We start from the raw sequence: 21,436 nt of genomic DNA on the forward strand, positions 1-21,436 counted from the left end.
AATGTCAAGAACACACAAACAGCGGCCTTATGCCAGACGATACTGCAATTTTACACCGAAGAGAGTGGAGCAGTGTGTGGAGGCCATTCGAAATGGTACAATCAGTCAAAGAAAGGCTGAAGAAATTTTCAAAATCCCCAGAAGGACGATTAACTATAAGCTCAAAGGTCAGCACACAAAACCTGTGGGAAAACCTCCGATATGTGACAAGTGCGAAGAGCAATCCTTCGTAAACTGCATAGTAGACATGAGTGAGTACGGTTTCCCAGTGAGTGTTTTTAACATTCGCTACATTCTAATAGCCTATTTGGATAGATTTGGCAGAAGAGTACGAATATTAAAGAATAACGTACCAGGCTCTAAATGGATAAGTTCATTTTTGCAAAGACATAAAACCTTGACTGTTGCTAAAACTAGTCAGTTGCTTAATCGGTTGCCATTAAAAGCGTATGACGATGACGTGCACCAGAGTTTTCAACAGTTTTTGGAAGAAAACAGATTCAACCCAAAGAATTCAGTCTTAAAACGCAGGAAAACAATACCGATAGAACCAGGTTAGAGCATTGCTCACAATCCAAATGTCGAAATGAACGTTGACGAGACACAAATGCTACCTGAACCAACAACATCAATGATCCCACCTTCCACATCGAAACTTCCAGCATTTCTAGCATTAACTGATTATAGTTGACACGGAAGCTTTGAGGAAGAGGGAGAAGAACAAAAACGATGACTGAAACCAGTTATCGTATTTGTTCTTCCGTTTCATTAGGACCAGTAAAAAAGAAGGTGGGAAAATATGTCGTATTTCATTATGAAGGAGAAAATTTTCCGGGACAGATTTTGGAAATAAAGAAAGACAGAGCTGTTAAATCCATGCAGGGGAGTCTCAAAACGTGGAAGTGGCCGATGAAGGATGACTTTCTTCAATATTCTTGGAAGGATGTAGCGGGTTCCATAAAAGAACCGAAAATGCAATCCAAAAGAGGTTTCTTTACCGTCCCGGAACTTGACCATATTTAGACCTAATTTAATTTTGATTCCTATTACCTATATAGTACGATATGTTTTAATATCCACCTTTTATTTAATATAACTTTAAACCTTCAGTATTGAAAAAAAAAACATTTTTGTTAGATTTTTCAATATTTAAAAAAAAAATTCTATCAAGTGTCTTATTTTTCCATAATTATACAATATTATAATCTGCATTTAGTGAACTGTGAGCCAAAACCCTTCATAAGGTGCAACAAAACTTGTAGGATAGCCTTTACTTTGCATAAATTTGGATTCTAGTACGAAAAGTGTAGAGAAAATATCATGGTGCAAAGTTGTACTTTACCCCGGGATACTTTGCACCAAAATATAAATATAAAAAAAAAATACAGGCAAAATAGATAAAAATTTTAAAACGTATCAGACATGTTACAGGTATATGTGTTATTACATTGCAATAGTTGAAACCTCAGAAAAAGTAAAAAACCTGATCTGAATAGACAATTTTTTGAAAAAATGCAGTATTTTGGTGCAATGTAAACCCACTTTACGGTACTCAAAATGTTGTGAGAAGGTGTATTTTAATGCTAAATTAGGCTAGTCACGTTAAGAAAAATGTAGGTGTTAATATTATTTTCCATTATATATATATTTTTCAGCAAAATATAACGATAGATGTATTTCCGGGAAATTTCACAGAAAATTCGCAGCAATATCAGATTGTGAATCCACGTGTATCTTCTTAGTTCTTAATTAAATATAAATGTAGATCCAACAACTTCGCATCCGAAAGTTATAATTATTCAAATATTCGAGAAACGTAATTTTGCTTAAACGTTGATCAAGTTTCATTTTATTCGCTTTCAAGTAAAAAGGGATTTAAAAGATTCGAGTGTTTTATTTATTTAAAAATTATTGTAACCATATTTATTAATAATTAGACGTTAACATTATGAAACAATATTATGATTTAAATATAGAAATAAAACATTTGTTTTAGACCAATTTTTGAGTTTATTAACGTTAACACGACTGGTTTTGAAAACTACACATGTTTTTATCAAAAGGTGAAAATAAAAACAATTTGTATTTTATAACATTTTAAGTGTGTCCAAATACTTGTTCACAAATCTGGATTATCTCCAATGATGGGAGTTATTTTTCATATTAATTTTTGACATCTCAACATAGATGAAGAAGAATATAGAAGTCTAGTTATCAATCATGTGTAGAAATGGTGAATGTAAGACGTGTGTAAAATGATCACTTAAACTAGCCTATGACGGTCGTAAGCCCTGTAAATGCCTAGACTTCTTCATGTATGTTAAATGTCAATTATGATGTCAAAAAATAAAAATTGCATTTTCACTTGTTGATGAGAACATCCATAAGTCTCGAAAATAGAATAATTTTTAAACTCAAAATGTGTATAATTTTTTGATATCTCATCAAAGATGAAGAAGAATATGGAAGTCTGGGCATTTACGGGGCTGACGACCGTCATAGGCTGGTTTAAGTGATCACTTTACACACGTGTAACATTCACCAATTCTACACATTATTGACAACCACACTACTCAAATTATTGGAAGTTCTATATATATGAACCAATTTAGAAACCTTGTTCTTGAATCACTAGAACTTCACTACAGACATCTATTGGTGAGATGTAAAGAAGCTTTTTACTAAGCAGAAACTCTTATATTAGTATGTGAGGTCCGAATCCTGGATTATAATCACACACATGAGAAACGCCAGAAAATACCATTTTCATTTTTATTATTTAAGCTTATAATTTGACCAGATTTTGTGAACAAGTATTTGGACACACTCAAAATGTTGTCAAAATGTGTTTTACACCGTAAAATACACGAAAATTTTAGTAACATTAAATATATAGAGTAAATCCACTCACGAGTAGGTAAAGGCTATTAAACTTATAAAGTTAAAGACTTGCCATGAGGGCCATGATAAGCTGTGTTGCATTTCCGATTACATTTTCCAAATACACTTGATCTTAGTCATTCTCTCCTCATCCGTTCGCTCCAAAAATGAATAAATAACACAATTTAGCCTTCCTTTTTAAATCATATTACACGCTCCTCATTTTGGTAATGACAAAACGTTGTTTATTTTGTCGCAAACACAGTTGTAAGTAAATATAATTTCTGCTGGTGGAAATAAATCATACACAGCACTTTCTCTACAAATTTAGCGCCGGTATTTTCAAACCAACCTACTCTTACCCCCCTTACGACAGAGATTCCCAACCCTGTGGAAATACGGACTATCTACATATTCATGTATTAAATTAAAAAATTACAAAAATATATACCTTCTTCTTCTGTGCGTATCATATCAGGTCCCCTCTAGTCGACTATCACTTGAAAGCAATTCTTCTTGTATTCTCAATATTATTAATATTTAAAGCATTTACTTTGTGGTTAGCCATTTTTACTTTTGTATTTTTTTACAAAAATGTTAATAATATTAGTATATAACTACTCACCGAGATTTTTATGCCTACCAGTTTCGAGACGTACCCGTCTCTTCGTCAGGACAGTCACTACCACTGCATGCAAACAATACCACCCTTCACCACCATAGCACCATTTACACACTTAAAACTATACAAAATGTTTAACACATGCGATTTTTGGTCGACTCGAAGACCGACATGCACTAACGCATGTCTGTACTGAAAACCTTAGTGCATGTCGGTCTTCGAGTCGACCAAAAATCGCATGTGTTAAACATTTTGTGTAGTTTTAAGTGTGTAAATGGTGCTATGGTGGTGAAGGGTGGTATTGTTTGCATGCTGTAGTAGTGATTGTCCTGACGAAGAGACGGGTACGTCTTGAAACCGGTAGACATAAAAATCTCGGTGAGTGGTTTTATACTAATATTATAAACATTTTTGAAAAAAAAAATAAGTAAAAAGTATGTGTCTATGTGTCTGCGTGTGTTTCTCCATATATCGTGGTCATACAGGAGAAACTGACCAACTGCTTGTTTTTACAAAAACGTGATCATTTTGACTTTTTGATATATTACTAGCTTAATATTGCCCTTAAAAAATCCCAAAGGATTTTAAAACTTAGAAATATAATAATATTGACTTGTTAAAAATGACTAACTGCATTGATGTTTATTTTCTTGCCAAGCAAAAGTGACTTAAATGACCCTTCTGAACATTTTACGTTTTATTCTTTGACATCTCATCAAAGATGAAGAAAAATATGAAAGTCTGGGCATTTACGGGGCTGACGACTGTCATAGGCTGGTTTAAGTGATCACTTTACACACGTGTAACATTCACCAATTCTACCCATTATTGACAACCACACTACTCAAATTCTTTGAAGTTCTATATATATGAAGTAATTTAGAAACCTTGTTCTTGAATCACTAGAACTTCACTAGAGACATCTATTGGTGAGATGTTAAGAAGCTTTTTACTAAGCAGAAACTCTTAAATTAGTATATGAGGTCCAAATCCTGGATTTCAATCACACACATGAGAAAAGCCAGAAAATACCATTTTTATTTATATTATTTAAGCTTATAATTTGACCAGATAATTTATTTACAACATTTTGAGTGTGTCCAAATACTTGTTCACAAAATCTGGATTATCTCCAATTACTGGAGTTGTTTTCATATTATTTTTAGGAAGAATATGGAAGTCTGGGCATTTACGGGGCTGACGACCGTCATAGGCTGGTTTAAGTGATCACTTTACACACGTGTAACATTCACCAATTCTACCCGTTAAAGACAATCGCACTTCTTCATCTTTGATGAGATGTCAAGAAAATAATATGAAAATAACTCCTGTAATTGGAGATAATCCAGATTTTGTGAACAAGTATTTGGACACACTCAAAATGTTGTATTTTACGTTTTGTTAGTTGGTCACTTTCTCCTGTACGACTACGATATGCTTGTGTGTACTCATTTAACCAGACTAAACCACAACAACGCGTGTTCTGGTATAGATTCTTAATAATAAAAGTGTTTTTTTTATACGGATTTTGTGCTCGCGATCACAGTGTAGTTGGCGACCCCGTTTCTATTCACCCCACCCCCAAACTCGGTATGGAACTCAAATTTTATTCTATTTTCCATACGAGCGGTATAAAGTATTCATACTCCACTCTAGAAGCACGACACCTCCCAGTCTCCTTCATAAATATCTGCGGTGCGATTCGCCAAAATAGTCCGGATTTTAAAAATGAAAGTCATTTTTTTCAACCCTTTTCGCCACCCAGTATAAAAAATGCAGCGATTATTACGATAAATTAGTCATTTATTTTTAAAAAATTATTCGCCTCAGTCGTAAAGTGGTCAGTACGTCTGACTAACGCGTTTGAGGTCCCGGGTTTGAATTCCAGTTGGATTTAAAATAAATATAAATATTATTTCACCGTAATATTTATTTAATATTATCCTGGACTGGTAACTGAAGCACGTCATTATATGGTACATACAAATTGTATTTAAATACGTTCATAAATATGGAATGTTTATTATCGATTGTAATCCTGTTATTTTATATAGATGGCGCAGCCATTGTTCGTAAAAAAATCATTGAAAAAAAAGACATTTGTCATCTGTGAAAAGCTTGAAGAATTTGGAGATTTTGAGCAAACTTTTCATTTTTTAAATATAAATAAATACAAATACGCACGTATTCAAATACAATATTGTACCATTAATTTCAAAGTAATCGGTGAATAAGTTGAGGAGATATCAAATTTTGAACAAGCTAAAAATATATTTTTTTTTATAAATATTTTCGAATTTGATTTAACACATCGCTCACACGTCATAAATCAAAAATCGTCAATTTTCAGTTGTGCGTGTTTTTGGAATGCCTAGAAAATGTACTATATACCAGCGAAAGAGGCATATTTTTAACTTGATATTTACCCGCTACAGGACAAAAAGTGTTATTTTTGCCTTTTGAAGAAAAGGTATTGTTAAATTATTTTTCTCAATATACTATATATTGTAGAAAAAACCTTCAGGTTAAACCTAAAAAGATCTGTTGCACAGTAAAAAGTTCTATAAGTGGCTTGATATTTGTTTTGAATGCATTGTATTATATTTTTAAACTTTAAAAACGTTATTCTGAAAAATCAAGTTTTTTGATTTATGAAGTTCTTGAAAGGAGTGAGTGACATATGAAATATGATAAAATACGATATGATTATTGAAAATACTTACTAAAATAATAATGAAAAATTAACCTCTTCACTCAATAAGTGATGAAAAAACTATTGAATTGCCAAATCAGAATAAAATGGAAAGATGAATAACATAAGGAGATTTGAAACTTTAAACAAACTTACATTTACATTTTTTTATTAACATTTTCAAATTTAAACATATAGGTACAATTAAAATACGATACAAAACATAAGCGAAAATTACTAAATTACGAAATATATCCTCATCAATTAATTTATTATGATAAAACTATTGAATCGCACCTCCTAGTCAAGTGTCGGAGCCCAAAGTGTTACCATGTAAGGAATGAATTTTCCCCATTTTTAAAGTTTCTCAAAATTTTAGAATAAGGTTGTTGTACATACTTAAACCATTGTATGAGAATAAGAGAACACTATAAAAAGCACTATCTTTATTTAAAGTAGGTACTATCATATTTTTGATTTATCGTAAACGTAACAACATCTGTAATGGAGAAAAAAAACAAAATTTTAATCCAATTTTTTTATTAATGGCCGAAGCCAATTTGTACATTAAATATTACATGTATACTTTGAAATAAAATAATATATTTTCTCTTTTAAAGTTTATTATTGGTTCGAAAAGTACTTATCTAAACAAGAATGAACATGTGAAAAACAAGAAATTATGAATTATCCTTAAATATTGTAATTATTATTGTTATATAGTCAGGAAGTGACATAATACAGATATTGATATGGTCCGCAAAATCATTGCCGAGGTTTTGCATTAAGTGTATAGGAGTATAGAATCCAGAATCTTGATAATAATCTGGAAAATTAATAAGTCAAAATAAAATTTAAAAAATCAGTCAAATCAATAATTTCTTCTTCTAACCTCTTATCCGTACCCAATGGTGCATAGGGCACTGCATCGTAGCGACGCAGTGTTATCTTGATCGTATATTGTATGAAGGCAAGGTGATCAGCCCTGCGCTTCTTGTACCAGTCCAGGGTGATATTAAATAAATATGAGAGTGAAAATCGGCCATATTTATTTTGACCCTCCTGGGAATTGAACCCGGGACCTCCGGCAATAATTCAAACAATAATTTAATTTTCATTTATTACTACCTGTATCCAGACACGCATTTTTACGGTTAAATTCGTTTAAATAAAAAAGAAAGAAAAGAGAACGCATACACCTGTAAAATGTTTAGCTTCTCAACACATTGGAGTATACACAATTTTTGTAGCTGTCGCTGTCTGCCTTGAGTTATGATTAATATTTGGGTATATTGCTGTTACGTTCAACAGATGGCGCTGCCTGAGATGTGTCTATGTATCACCAAAACGGTTGAAAATATCCTACTTTTTCGGTTTGTTTTAAATATTTTGCTCTGTACGCAAATTATTCTTTAATTCCTTAACTTGAGCGATTTTTATTCGCGAAAAGTGGCAGCTTTTGGTGAATATTTTAATTGGGAAGAATCACAGAACCTTCTACTATACAGTTACCGCAATAATAAATGCAAATTTATTTCGTTTCTCAGTTAATTCAATTCTATTTTGAGAGATACTTTATTCACATTTTTCCTCGACTACATTCACTGGACTGAAAATTAGAACAGCGTGATTCCGGCGCCAGATTTCAAGATGTATTATTTAAGGATACAGAATCAAAGATGGCGATCTGAAATTTATCTGTGTTTTTTTTTTATTTAATGTTATTTTTACCCAGGAGAACGAAATCAGAACCGTTGTCTTTTAGTTTTTTTTTTATTTGGCGTTTAATTTGTATAACTCCATTTAAATTTATGTTTTAAATTTTAAATCAAATACAGATTTTTGAGTCTAATAAGTTGTATTTTATTGTTATAAAATACATAAAAATCAATTACTGACAATTCACATTCGTTTTAAAATGTCATAACTAGGCGAAACAATTGTCACAATATTGGTTTATTATGTGTTTTTTTAACAATAAAATACAAGTTAGCATACTCAAAAAATCTGTGTTTGAGTTAACAACTAATACAAAAATTAAATAAATGTTTTATTTTTGTAAATGTTAAATCATACTTAAACACTGATTTATTTATAATATTATTAAAAAAAACTAACTAACTGTGAAGCCGCTTCTCCGCAGGGGAACTATCAAGCCGCTTCCCCGCAGGGGTAGGCAGAGAGAATCGAACGCCACACCACTCTGTCTTTGCAAACATTCTTCGCCTCTTCCACGTTCATGCATCTCCTCATACATACCCGCCGATTGTTACGACTCCTAACCTGACCACTTTCAAGTATTTGGCATACCTGATCGTGCCATGGTTTTCTCGGTCTTCCTTTGCTCTTTTTTCCACTTACATTCGCCTCATAAATTTGTTTTGCCGTTCTTTCCTCACCAATTCGTTCTACATGTCCAAATCAACCCACCTTTCTTAATTTTATCGATAATGCTAATCTCAGCTTTGCATTCCTTCCTTATTTTACTATTCGCACATCTATCATACATCGTTTTGTCACACATTCTTCTGAGAGATCGCATTTCCACTACATTCAGTCTACTTTCATCCTTCTTTTGCCAACTCCATGTTTCACTTCCATACATTAGAGTTGGAACCAGGACTCCGTTGTGCACTGCCAGTTTAGCTTCCGCTGATAGGTTTTTATTTGCTATAACTGATTTCAGTGCACCATTCACTTTGTTCCCAGCATTCGCTCTCCTTTCTATGTCTTTATCAATCTTTCCATCCCTAGAAAAATTATGTTAAAATAATATTATGTTAAAATATTTATTAATTTGGAAAAGTTGTTCCTTGCTGCCTTTACCAGAATGGAGAGACAAATTTATATAAATATACCCTCAAATTTTAGCGAAAGCTCCGCTGACGAAGCTTCGCGCGTAAGATGAATAAAATAAACACAAGTTTCGTCCTAATTATATTTCGTTTCACCTCAAATCTCTCGGTTCTTCTCACAATTTGTATGACAAACAGCCGACTAGCGTGCGAACCCGTGAATGTGCGGGGGGTGTACGGAACACTACCGTTAGCTTTTAGCGAGGTAGGAAGAGGAACAGTGGAAGTTTGCACAGCCTGATGCGTGGAAAGTGAATTTGCAATGTTTACATAGAGTTTTGCAAAACTTCAGTAGGTACATGAGTTTTCAAAATTACCCTGAAGAAATATGTACACGGGGATTTCATTTCGAAAGATTTGGGATTATTTACAAAAACGTTTTTACAACATTTTTCTTCTTCAAACCCTTATCCACATCCGATGGTGCATAGGGCACTGCATTATATAAATGCTAACACATGAAGGAAAGGTGATCAGCCCACCGTTTTAGGTACCAGTCGAGGGTAATATTGAATAAACAGAGTGGAAAAATCACTTATATTTATTTAACCTCACTTGGGAATCGAACCCGTGACCTCCAGTACGGTAGCCGATTACAATTTTTTTTGTGTGTTCAAATACTTGTTCAAAAATCTTGGTTTTCTTCAGTTTAATAGTGTGGTTGTCAATCATGGGTAGAATAGTGACTATTATATGTGCATAAAGTGATCACTTAACCTGCCTATGATAAGTTAATAGGCGTGTAAATACCTAGACTTCCATGGTCATCTTCATCTTTGTTGAGATGTCAAAAAAGTTTACATTTTTACGGCATCATTTTGAATCTTTGTTTAATTCGCACTCCGAGAAAAACTGGTTAAATTACTCGTTTAAGCTCAATAAAAATTAAATTAAAATCATGCATAAGGTGTCTCCCAGTGTGCAAAATAATTCAGGAATAAGCTTACGTACATTTCATAATAATAATAAAACCCTTATCCGCACCCCAATGGTGAATAGGGCACTGCGTCATATAAACGCAGTGTTATCTTGATCGTTGACACATGAAGGAAAGGTGATCAACCCTCCGCTTCAGGTACCAGTCCAGGGTAATATTGAATAAATATTAAAGTGAATAATCACTTATATTTATTTTACCCCCCCCTGGGAATCGAACCCGGGACCTCCAGAACGGTAGCCGAGCGTGCTGACCATTACACTAAGGAGGCGGACAAAAAGGCGGCTTTCATAAGGGTCGTAAATAAATATATAAATACTTTTCAAAAATACATAAAACTCAACCATAGATGCTACCGACAACTCACATGTAAAAGAACATGTCAGTTATAGGATATATGTACATACATACCAGTTCCATAAATTTGAGTAGTGCATATGTCAATCAAAGGTAGAATAGTAGAACGTTACACGTGCATAAAATGATCACTTAAACCAGCCCTTGACAGGTTGTAATCTCTGTAAATACTCTGACTTCCATATTCTTTTATACCAGTGTTAAGATATCGTTTTACATTCTTATTTATATACATTTATTTTCAAAGATAAAAACACACGAATTTTCATATGCATTGTGACAAAATTTCGAAGCAACTGGTAACTTAATTTAAAAGATTAAAATTTCTAACAAAAAAATATTTATATTCATACAAATCTTACCCTCCCATATCCAACCTGCATATTATACAAATAATAATTTACATAAAATCCTCGATAACTCAAAATCTAAAATTGATTTATTACAAAAAAGTGGTGTTTATGAAATTTCGTGTGGAGATTGTGATAAAAAATATATTGCCCAAACTGCGAGAAATTTAAAGATTAGAATTAAAGAACATCATAGCGGTCTTGTTGGTAATTATTTTTCGGAATTTGCAAATCACATATTAGATACTAATCACTCATTTCACTCTCATAAATTAAAATTATTACACCTTGTTCCATATAAAGGCCAAATTATGAATTATCTTGAAAATTTAGAAATCCAAAAAAACCTAAATTCTAATAATTATTTATTAAATAATATATTGTTTCAAAATTTTTCACCTTTGCTTTCCATTTTTCCTTTGTTTTCAAACTCCGCCCCTTCCCCTTACTTTTCCCTTCTCCTTATTTATAGAACAATTTTATATTTTATTTTTTAGTTATTATACAGACCTGAATGATGGAAGTTTAACTTCTGAAACATGTAGTCTATAATAAAACTCAAGTGGTAAAAAACAAGTGTTTTCTTTAATCATTGTGTATTTATATACATTGATTCCTTGGCAAGAAAATGCGAGGAAATTTCCCATACATTTTCATTCCATTACATACAAAAAACTGTATTACCAAATATGCGTATCCACCCTCATATTTGTACCCTAAGCGGTTCGTATAGATCAGTGATTCTCAAAGTGGTCTATATCGACCCCTAGGGGTCTATGACAACCTGCAAGGGGTCTACGTCAGCGAAAGAAAATTGACCTATCAACTAAAAATATTGACTTATTGCTTATGTTATTTTATTTATAGTTTATTTTATAATGATTAAAGAAAACACTTCGTTTTTTAACACTTGAGTTTTATTATAGACTACATGTTTCAGAAGTTAAACTTCCATCATTCAGGTCTGTATAATAACTAAAATATAAAATATAAAATTGTTCTATAAACAATTATATATTTTAGTTATTATACAGACCTGAATGATGGAAGTTTAACTTCTGAAACATGTAGTCTATAATAAAACTCAAGTGGTAAAAAACGAAGTGTTTTCTTTGATCATTGTAACATGTCTTACCACAAAGTTAATGCCGAAAAAATAAATAGTTTATTTAATGTTTATTTTATTTTACGTATATTTTACATAACGGATTATTTTTTTATTATTTTGAGTAGGTAGTTTTAATTTAAATTCAATTAATGAATGTATAAATTAACAAGTGTTTTTACTTTAAGTTTTCAACACTAAACTTCACAACAGTTAGAAATTTATAGGAAATCAATATCAGGTAAGTAGGGGGTCTACCCAACACGGAAAAACATGGCAAGGGGTCTACGACACACTGGTATAGATGAATAATGCATGATTTGCTCCGCGGAGTATGTAAACTCCATACACAGGTCGTGACACAATTCCTCACATGTGTGGACCGCTTTAGTCTGTTATAATGATACTCCTCATCAAGTATTCGTGACGAGACGCCGGATTAAGGTCGCAAACCCGAAACTTTTTACAATGCTTTTTTCAGTCACCTACCATTACATGCAATGATGTTCGTACAATAATACCATGTTACTATCGGTTCTTACATTGGAAAAAGGGTGTGATCACTGTTTTTCTAAGGGAAAAATAGATTTTATTTTATTTTATTTTATTTATTTAGAAATTTAACAGAACATTAAAATTAATACATTAAAAATAATGAATAACAAATAAAACAGGTTATTGTTACATTAAAAAAAAATAGTTATAATATTTTTTTTAGAATTCAATTCATTAACTATAACAACAATTTTACTCATCTTTGATGAGATGTTTAAAAATAATATGACACATAACTCCTATGATTGGAGATAATCCAGATTTGTGAACAAGTATTTCGACACACTCAAAATGTTGTATTAAAATTATATCCATATTCCATTAGTAAATGCTAACAGATATTTTCCTAGGCCTTGCGAAATGATTATGCATACTCGATATCTCACATTGCCGAAGTCAATATTTATTATAAATAACAGAAGGAGAAAAGGGCGCAAATCCTTTCGTAAAATCATTTCGCTGGGTGAATTTTCCGGCTCGCAGAATCCATTTTAAGGCTTTGAATTTTTTATTGGCTATACACGCGTCCAAAATTAGGTCGTAAACTGAAAAATGAGTTTGTGAAAATCTTACCCACTCGAATTTATATTGGATACATAAAAATATCCGTGATTTTAGCATTTATTCGTCGAAGCCGTCACCCCATGCCTCCCTTGAGGGTCTATAAGTCGGAATAATAGATTTGTGAAGAAAATACATTATTAAATAATATTGTATAATGTTCGATTCGAGTTTTACACGGTACAATATAACCATATATACGGAAGCTGGAATTCCATCTTTACCGAAGGCAATTTTAAATGAGATTTTATAACTTACTAAAGCAAACTCTTATTTATATTTGAAGCACTAACCTTGTGATTTTCCATTTTATAATTAAAATGTAACTCTGTTTTAAAATCACTAAATTTTATTTTTATTTTAACTTAATTATAATGTCTACCGGTTTCGAAGCTGACCGCTTCGTTATCAAGAATGATTAATACTTTTAGTATTATTACCACAGATTCTAAAGCCGGAATTTAGTCTATACCGAGGGCAATTTTAAATGAGATTTTATAACTTACTAAAGCTAACTAGTCATATAATTTATATTTGAAGCACTAACCTTGTGATTTTACATTTTCTAATTAAAATGTAACTCTGTTTTAAAATCACTAAATTTTATTTTTATTTTAACTTAATTATAATGTCTACCGGTTTCGAAGCTGACCGCTTCGTTATCAAGAATGATTAATACTTTTAGTATTATTACCACAGATTCTAAAGCCGGAATTCAGTCTATACCGAGGGCAATTTTAAATGAGATTTTATAACTTACTTAAGCTAACTAGTCATATAATTTATATTTGAAGCACTAACCTTGTGATTTTACATTTTATAATTAAAATGTAACTTTGTTTTAAAATCACTATAAATATTTTATTTTTACTTAATTATGATGTCTACCGGTTTCGAGGCTAACCGCTTCGTTATCAAGACTGATTAATACTGTTAGTATTAATCAGTCGTGGTAAAGAAGCGGTTAAAAATATAAAAAGTTCTAAATACGTATAAATTGTGATTTAAATAAATCAAATTTGAATAAAGTACACAAATAAAAAAAAATAAAAAAAATAATAATATTAAAATAGAAGTTTATTTTGTTCATTGCATGCCTAAAAATATATATTTTGGTTAAATTTACATTAAACGTGAATATTAAAGTCTTTTTACAGTTAAAAAAATTAATTTTTTAACCTTAAATGACTTCATTGTGATGTGAAAACGGTTTCCCTGGACTGACCGAGCTCGGAACAGTTTTCCTATGGACGAGGAAAAACAATGGACTGACGCTTTTCCATTAACTTCCAAAATGAAAAGTGCGAAGGCTTCATTATCCCGATTCAATTAATTTTAATTAATTTGTTAATTATAATCCCAGACCTCCGGAGGGTTCTGCCACGGCAAGTTATTAAAAAATGTGCATTAAGGTTTAAAAAGAGATTAAGTTACTCTTAACATCGCACGTACGGGATGTGGCGCGTATATTATAGAATTTCTCGCGGCACAAAGGAAGCCTTTGTAATAAAAACAAAATAATAGTCTAATGGTGGAATATCTACTTAGTATTTTTTCATTACTTATAAAGTCGTATACCTTTTACTCATTTGTTTAATTACACTGGCCAAAAATGATTTTGTAACTGAAATTTTGATGACTGATTTAGAGTAAGTTAATCATTCTTATTCAAAGTCTATATGGTGACAAGCTTGCATCACGTCAAGTTTTCATGTTACAGTGATACCTATTATTCAACATGTTATTCCACAAAGTTAATGCCGAATCAATAAATACTATAATTTTTCATTCAGCTTTTTAGTGACGCCGGTAGAAGGCAGACATTTGCCAAAAACGCGGTAGCATTTCTGAAGAAATATAACTTTAAATATTTGATAAATAAAACGGTTAAAAAATAACACTGGCCAACAATGATTTAGTAACTGAAATTTTAATGATTGATTTGGACTTAGTTAATCGTTCTTATTCAAAATCTATATGGTGACAAGCTTGTATCATGTCAAGTTTTGATGTTACAGTCATATTATTGTTTGTATGGACCCCATACGTTGAAACCGTAATAATGGTTGGTATCTAAACATGTTTTAGTCTAAGGTCTAAGGGATTCAAAAAAGAATTAATTATGGAGTAACAGTGAAAATATGTTATTAATAATATTGAATACCATAGCATTAAGATATGTTTATTTATATTTATACGTAAATAATAAGATAAACTGTAGTCAATATCAGAATTAAAAATATCCATAACTTAAAATTCTGACTTGCTACATATTTTTCGTTTTCAATTTTGTATTCAGCTATACAAAGTGCATAAAGATCAGGTATTTTCATATCAGTTACAAAATAAATGTTGTAAATTGTTGGCCAGTGTTATTTATAGATATTTATTCAATTTTATTCAAATATAATTTTGTTTTCAAATCACTATAAATATTTTATTGTCACTTAATTATAATGTCTACTGGTTTCGAAGCTAACCGCTTATTTTTCAAAACTGATTAATATTTGTCATGAAGTCTCGGAAAAGAAGCGGTTAGCTTCGAAACCGGTAGACGTTATAATTAAGTTAAAATAAAATATATATTGTGATTTAAAAATAAAAGTTACATTTAATTATATCATTAATTTATTCTAACTATTCTTACTACTATTTTTAAAAAAAGACAATATTATGTAAAATAATTAGTCATGGATTAATATATATTTATATATTCTCAATATTATTAATATTTAAATATTTATATATAAATAATAAGATAAACTTTAGGAAATATCAGAATTAAAAGTATCCATAACTAAAAAAAATTGAAAACAAAATTATATTTTAATTATAAAATGGAAAATCCCAAAGTTATTGCTCCAAATATAAATTATGTACAGCATTTTTAGTGTGTCCAAATACTACTTTACAAAATCCCGTAAATGCCCAGACTTCCATATTCTTCTTCATCTTTTATGAGATGTCAAAAAATAATAAATTAAGTTGTTTTTGGACATCTCATCAAAGATGAAGAAGAATATGGAAGTCTGGGCATTTACGGGGCTGACGACCGTCATAGGCTGGTTTAAGTGATCACTTTACACAAGTGTAACATTTACCAATTCTACACATTATTGACAACCACACTACTCAAATTTATCACTAGAATCACTAGAATCACTAGAACTTCACTAGAGACATCTATTGGTGAGATGTAAAGAAGCTTTTTTTTTAAGCAGAAACTCTTATATTAGTATGTGAGGTCCGAATCCTGGATTATAATCACACACATGAGAAACGCCAGTAAATGCTCAGACTTCCATATTCTTCTTCGTCTTTGATGATATGTCAAAAAAATAATATGAAAATAACTCCTGTAATTGGAGATAATCCAGATTTTGTGAACAAGTATTTGGACACACTCAAAATGTTGTTAATAAATTATGCACTTTTTCTTTTCAGAGAGTTGGCTGTGATCTCAGGATCGGCTCCAACAGGAGGGTGGACGAGTGTGGAGTGTGCGGAGGAGACGGGTCGTCCTGTGCCAGACCCCTATACCAGTGGGAAACTGCACCCATGTCCTTATGCTCGGTCACGTGTGGAGGGGGTAAGTTGTTGCACTATTAGTGCCGATAGGCTTTTGTCACGATGTTGGATATTGAGTAATAAATTAATATGAAAAATCACATGACTATCGGCAGCATTCTTATATTAAGATATTTAAGTTTAAACTTTTGATATTTGAATAAAACGAAAAATGTACGTTCGCATACGTCATCAAATTTCCGTCATCGAACGTTTTATGACGTCATATGGTTTATTGTCTATAAAATATATATTTTTTATATTATTGGTAAAAGAAACCCCTATGAAAAAACATTATTGATTCGTTAGTACGTGTATGATAAAAAATTAATTAATATATCGTAGTCGTACAGGAGAAAGTGACCAACTAATAAAACGTAAAATTGATATTAGTAATGTTAGTAAATAACCACTCACCGACTACTTCTGTCTACCGGTTTCGAGACGTACCCGTCTCTTCGTCAGGACATACACTACAATTTAACAATCATGCGAACAACACTACACCACACCCACTTAGTACTATTCACATACACTATCACTACACATGCAAAACATGCAGAGCGAGTTGTTAGTCCCACCATGCTTTTTGGGAAACGGAAAGCATGGTGGGACTAACAACTCGCTCTGCATGTTTTGCATGTGTAGTGATAGTGTATGTGAATAGTACTAAGTGGGTGTGGTGTAGTGTTGTTCGCATGATTGTTAAATTGTAGTGTATGTCCTGACGAAGAGACGGGTACGTCTCGAAACCGGTAGACAGAAGTAGTCGGTGAGTGCTTATTTACTAACATTACTAATATCAATTAAAATGTTTGACCACAAAGTAAATGCTTTGAATATAAATAAAACGTAAAATGTTCAGGAGGGCCATTTAAGTCACGTTTGCTTGGCAAGAAAATAAACATCAATGCAGTAAGTCATTTTTAACAATTCAATTTATTATAAGTACTTCCAAGTTTAAAATCCTTTGGGATTTTTTTCAGTGCAATATTAAACTAGTAAGATATCAAATATTTATTTAAATTATTAACTGCAATATTTATTCAATATTACCCTGGACTGGTTCCTAAAGCGCAAGAGTGATCACTTTGCCCTCATGTAAGTAATGATCATGATAACACTGCGTCAATTCGATGCAGTACCTTATGCACCATTGGGTGCGGATAAGGGTTATACAATTGTAAAGATTTCAAATAGTCAGTGATCACGTTTTTGTAAAGAATTCACTTGATCACTTTCTCCTGCATGACTACGATATGAATAGTATATTTAAACTAACTAACTAACTAACGACCACGCCGCTTCCCCGCAGGGGTAGGCAGAGAGAATAGAGCTCCATACCACTCTGTCCTTGCAAACATTCTTCGCCTCTTCCACGTTCATGCATCTCCTCATACATACCCGCCGATTGTTACGACTCCTAACCTGACCACTTTCAAGTATTTGGCATGCATGATCGTGCCATGTTTTTCTCGGTCTTCCTTTGCTTCTATTCCCACTAACATTCGCCTCATAAATCTGTTTTACCGTTCCTTCCTCACTCATTCGTTCCACATGTCCAAACCATCTCAACACACCTTTCTTAATCTTATCGATAATGCTTATCTCAGATTTGCATTCCTTCCTTATTTCACTATTCGCATATCTATCATACATCGTTTTAGTATATTTTGGTATTTTTATTAATAAATATAAATTCCTGCTAAATTCACATTAAACGTGAATATTAAAATCTTTCCAAACACATTCGACTCGTTTATTAAATAAATTTGTTTTTATATCCTTTCTTCACACATTCGATTCACATGACCACACCATCTCAACAAAACTTTTTATTTATTTTATCGATTAAGTTATTATTGTTTTTTTGTCCGCCTCCGTAGTGTAATGGTCAGCACGCTTGGCTACCGTTCCGGAGGTCCCGGGTTCGATTGCCAGAGGGGTCAAAATAAATATTTGTGATTTTTTAGTCTAATATTAATTTAATATTACCCTGGACTGGTACCTGAAGCGGAAGGCTGATCACCTTTCCTTCGTGTATTTAACGATCAAAATAACATTGCTTATACGATGCAGTGCCCTATGCACCATTGGGGTGCGGAAAAGGGTAAGAAGTATTATTGTTTTTTGAACCTATTTAATTTTTGCATAGTCGTGTGATTTTTATCAATTATGAGATAAATCATTATTACCTAGTTCACTGCGAAATAATTTTAGTTTTTAAATTAAACATTGAAGAAGTTTTCTTTATAAACAGAGTATGAAAGCTTGAAGATAAATGGAATACAAAAAAAGATAGAGCAATAAAATATATATTTGATTCGGTAGTTACTTTGTGGTACTATCTATGTATGTTTAATTTAACCTGTACTTGGAAAACCAATCAAAAGTTGAATTAAAAATGCGTAAAAAAAATAACCAAGTAGATTTTGTCGCAAATATGAGTGCATATTTATTTCTTTTTAAATGTTTGTCATAAACGTTCTTTATTGACAACTTAATTTGAATTTTATGATTGCCCCGACAGGATACAGGATGGCGCGACCCGTCTGCCGGAACAGGATATCGGGAACCGATGTAGAGGAACAACTGTGCAATGCCTCCCAGAGACCGGAACCAGCAGTCCAGCAGTGCAACATGCATCCGTGTCCACCTAAGTAAGTCACTATGCGTCATATCCGAATGTTTCGCGTTCAAAAATGACGTATGCCAAATTGGACTTATTCCTGTTTCCAACTCTAATGTATGGAAGTGAAACATGGAGTTGGCAAAAGAAGGATGAAAGTAGACTGGATGCAGTCGAAATGCGATCTCTCAGAAGAATGTGCGACAAAACTATGTATGATAGATGTGCGAACAGTGAAATAAGGAAGGAATGCAAAGCTGAGATTAGCATTATCGATTAAATTAAGAAAGGTGTGTCGAGATAGTTTGGACATGTAGAACGAATGAGTGAGGAAAGAACGGTAAAACAAATTTATGAGGCGAATGTAAGTGGAAAAAAGAGCAGAGGAAGACCGAGAAAAACATGGCACGATCAGGTATGCCAAATACTTGAAAGTGGTCAGGTTAGGAGTCGTAACAATCGGCGGGTATGTATGAGGAGATGCATGAACGTGGAAGAGGCGAAAAATGTTTGCAAAGACAGAGTGGTGTGGCGTTCTATTCCCTCTGCCTACCCCTGCGGGGAAGTGGCGTGATGGTTAGTTAGTTAGTTAGTTAGTTAGTTAGTTAGTTAGTTAGACTTCTTCCAAAGCAGACGTATACCGATGTTCTAATGTATATTGACATCTCAAGTATCTATCTACCTTTTAGATGGTCAGTCGGTGACTGGAGTGCCTGCTCAGCCACCTGTGGGGGAGGGACTCGCTCCCGAAGGGTGGAATGCGGTGCCAAGGGGGTGAACGGAACCTTCAGGACCTCCAGCGAGGAGGCCTGCGCGGGACACAAGCCGAGGCATCTGGAGACTTGCAACGAGAATGCGTGTCCGCAGTGGCTCAATGGACAGTGGAGTGGGGTATGTCGATTAACGAAATAATTAAGCCTCAGCAGTACTAATATTTTAATTTTATTGTTTTTTTTTGTTTTTAATTATTTTTCTTTTCACAATACAATATTATTACAAGACAAAAAATATATATAATGTGAATAGAAGAAAAAATCCCACAAAGGCATGGCTTGTATGTGGGTATACATTATATTTTAGGTTATAGGAAAGGTCACTGGCAAGAATGCAATAGATATTTATATATTTCAAGCCCCAAATATAGAATCCATTTATAAAAAAACCGCAGTTTTTTCAAATACTAAAGGGTGACATCTATTTAAATTTAACAAAAAATTTATCATCGAGATTCTCAAACAATTTTTTTACTCCAAAATGCAACACCAAGTAATTTCAGCGAAACTTCAAATATTTGGCAATCAAACATTTCAATAAACTCCCTAAAGAAATAAAAAAAATAGATGATATAAAAATCCTTAAGAAAAAAATTAAAGCTCTATACATTTAAATCTTAAAAAAAAATATTAAAAAAAACTATTATATCTTTTATTATATAACATTAAACCACGAGTGTAAGTCCCTTTCCAAGCACAAGAGCATAGACTCTTTTATGGAGAGGCACAGCGAATCGAAATATAAAAGTTCTCCATATGTATAAATGATTCAAATGTTTTATGTTATAAATAAAAATGTAAATATATTAAATGAATAAAAAAATATATATTATCAGAAAATAAATAAGATTGAATGTGCCAATATAAACGACTTTTTTTTTTATTTCAACAGAAAACAAATAGAAAACAAAAGATGAAAATTGGCAAATATTATAGTTTATGAGTTATACGTTTAAAAAAAAGTAACTTAGATCTGTTTTTTCATCAAATAATCAAAGCAAAATTTTCAATCGAAATTAAAATATAACTTTGTATAATTGATATTTGAAGCAATAGCTTTGTGATTTTCCATTTTATAATTAAAATATAACATTGTTCTAAAATCGCTATAAATATTTTATTATAACTTAATTATAATGTCTACCATTTTCGAATCCAACCGCTTTTCCAACACCGATTAATACTTATAGTATGTAATATCATTTTCAATATTTAAAAATCCTGAGTTTATTTCGATAAATATTTTGATTTGGACCATTTTTCGTCTTCGGCAATTATGAAATCGTTCCACTTATAAACGTAAGGGAGTTACAAATATATTTTTATTGATATCCTAATTAAAATGAGGAGGTGTGCACATTTACTGTTAATGCCCAAACTTTTATCATATTCTTCTTCATCTATGTTGAGATATCAGTCATTGATTTGATTTTATTTATTATCTAAATATGTCAGAACAAGATAACTGCCTCTTGCCGCATAAATATATATTTTCCCCTATAATGTTTATTGTTTAAATGTGTAACATGGTACTTTAAACAAACAAAAAATAA

The 21,436-nt window shown here is 32.1% G+C and overlaps 1 protein-coding gene across 1 annotated transcript in view; it reads left to right on the forward strand.

Moving 5' to 3' along the window:
• The window catches only part of nolo (ADAMTS-like no long nerve cord), a 164,749-nt gene that overhangs the window by 84,819 nt on the left and 58,494 nt on the right, over positions 1 to 21,436 (forward strand). Inside the window, exons 7-9 of the mRNA XM_088269845.1 lie at positions 16,359 to 16,503; positions 19,012 to 19,141; positions 19,800 to 20,001. Of these exons, the coding sequence (XP_088125971.1) occupies positions 16,359 to 16,503; positions 19,012 to 19,141; positions 19,800 to 20,001 (477 nt within the window). The remainder of the gene's footprint in view (positions 1 to 16,358; positions 16,504 to 19,011; positions 19,142 to 19,799; positions 20,002 to 21,436) is intronic.

This window comes from Brachycentrus maculatus, unplaced genomic scaffold, assembly GCF_059751285.1.
Source record: "Brachycentrus maculatus isolate JH-2025_06_01 unplaced genomic scaffold, ASM5975128v1 h1tg000365l, whole genome shotgun sequence".
NCBI lineage: Eukaryota > Metazoa > Arthropoda > Insecta > Trichoptera > Brachycentridae > Brachycentrus > Brachycentrus maculatus.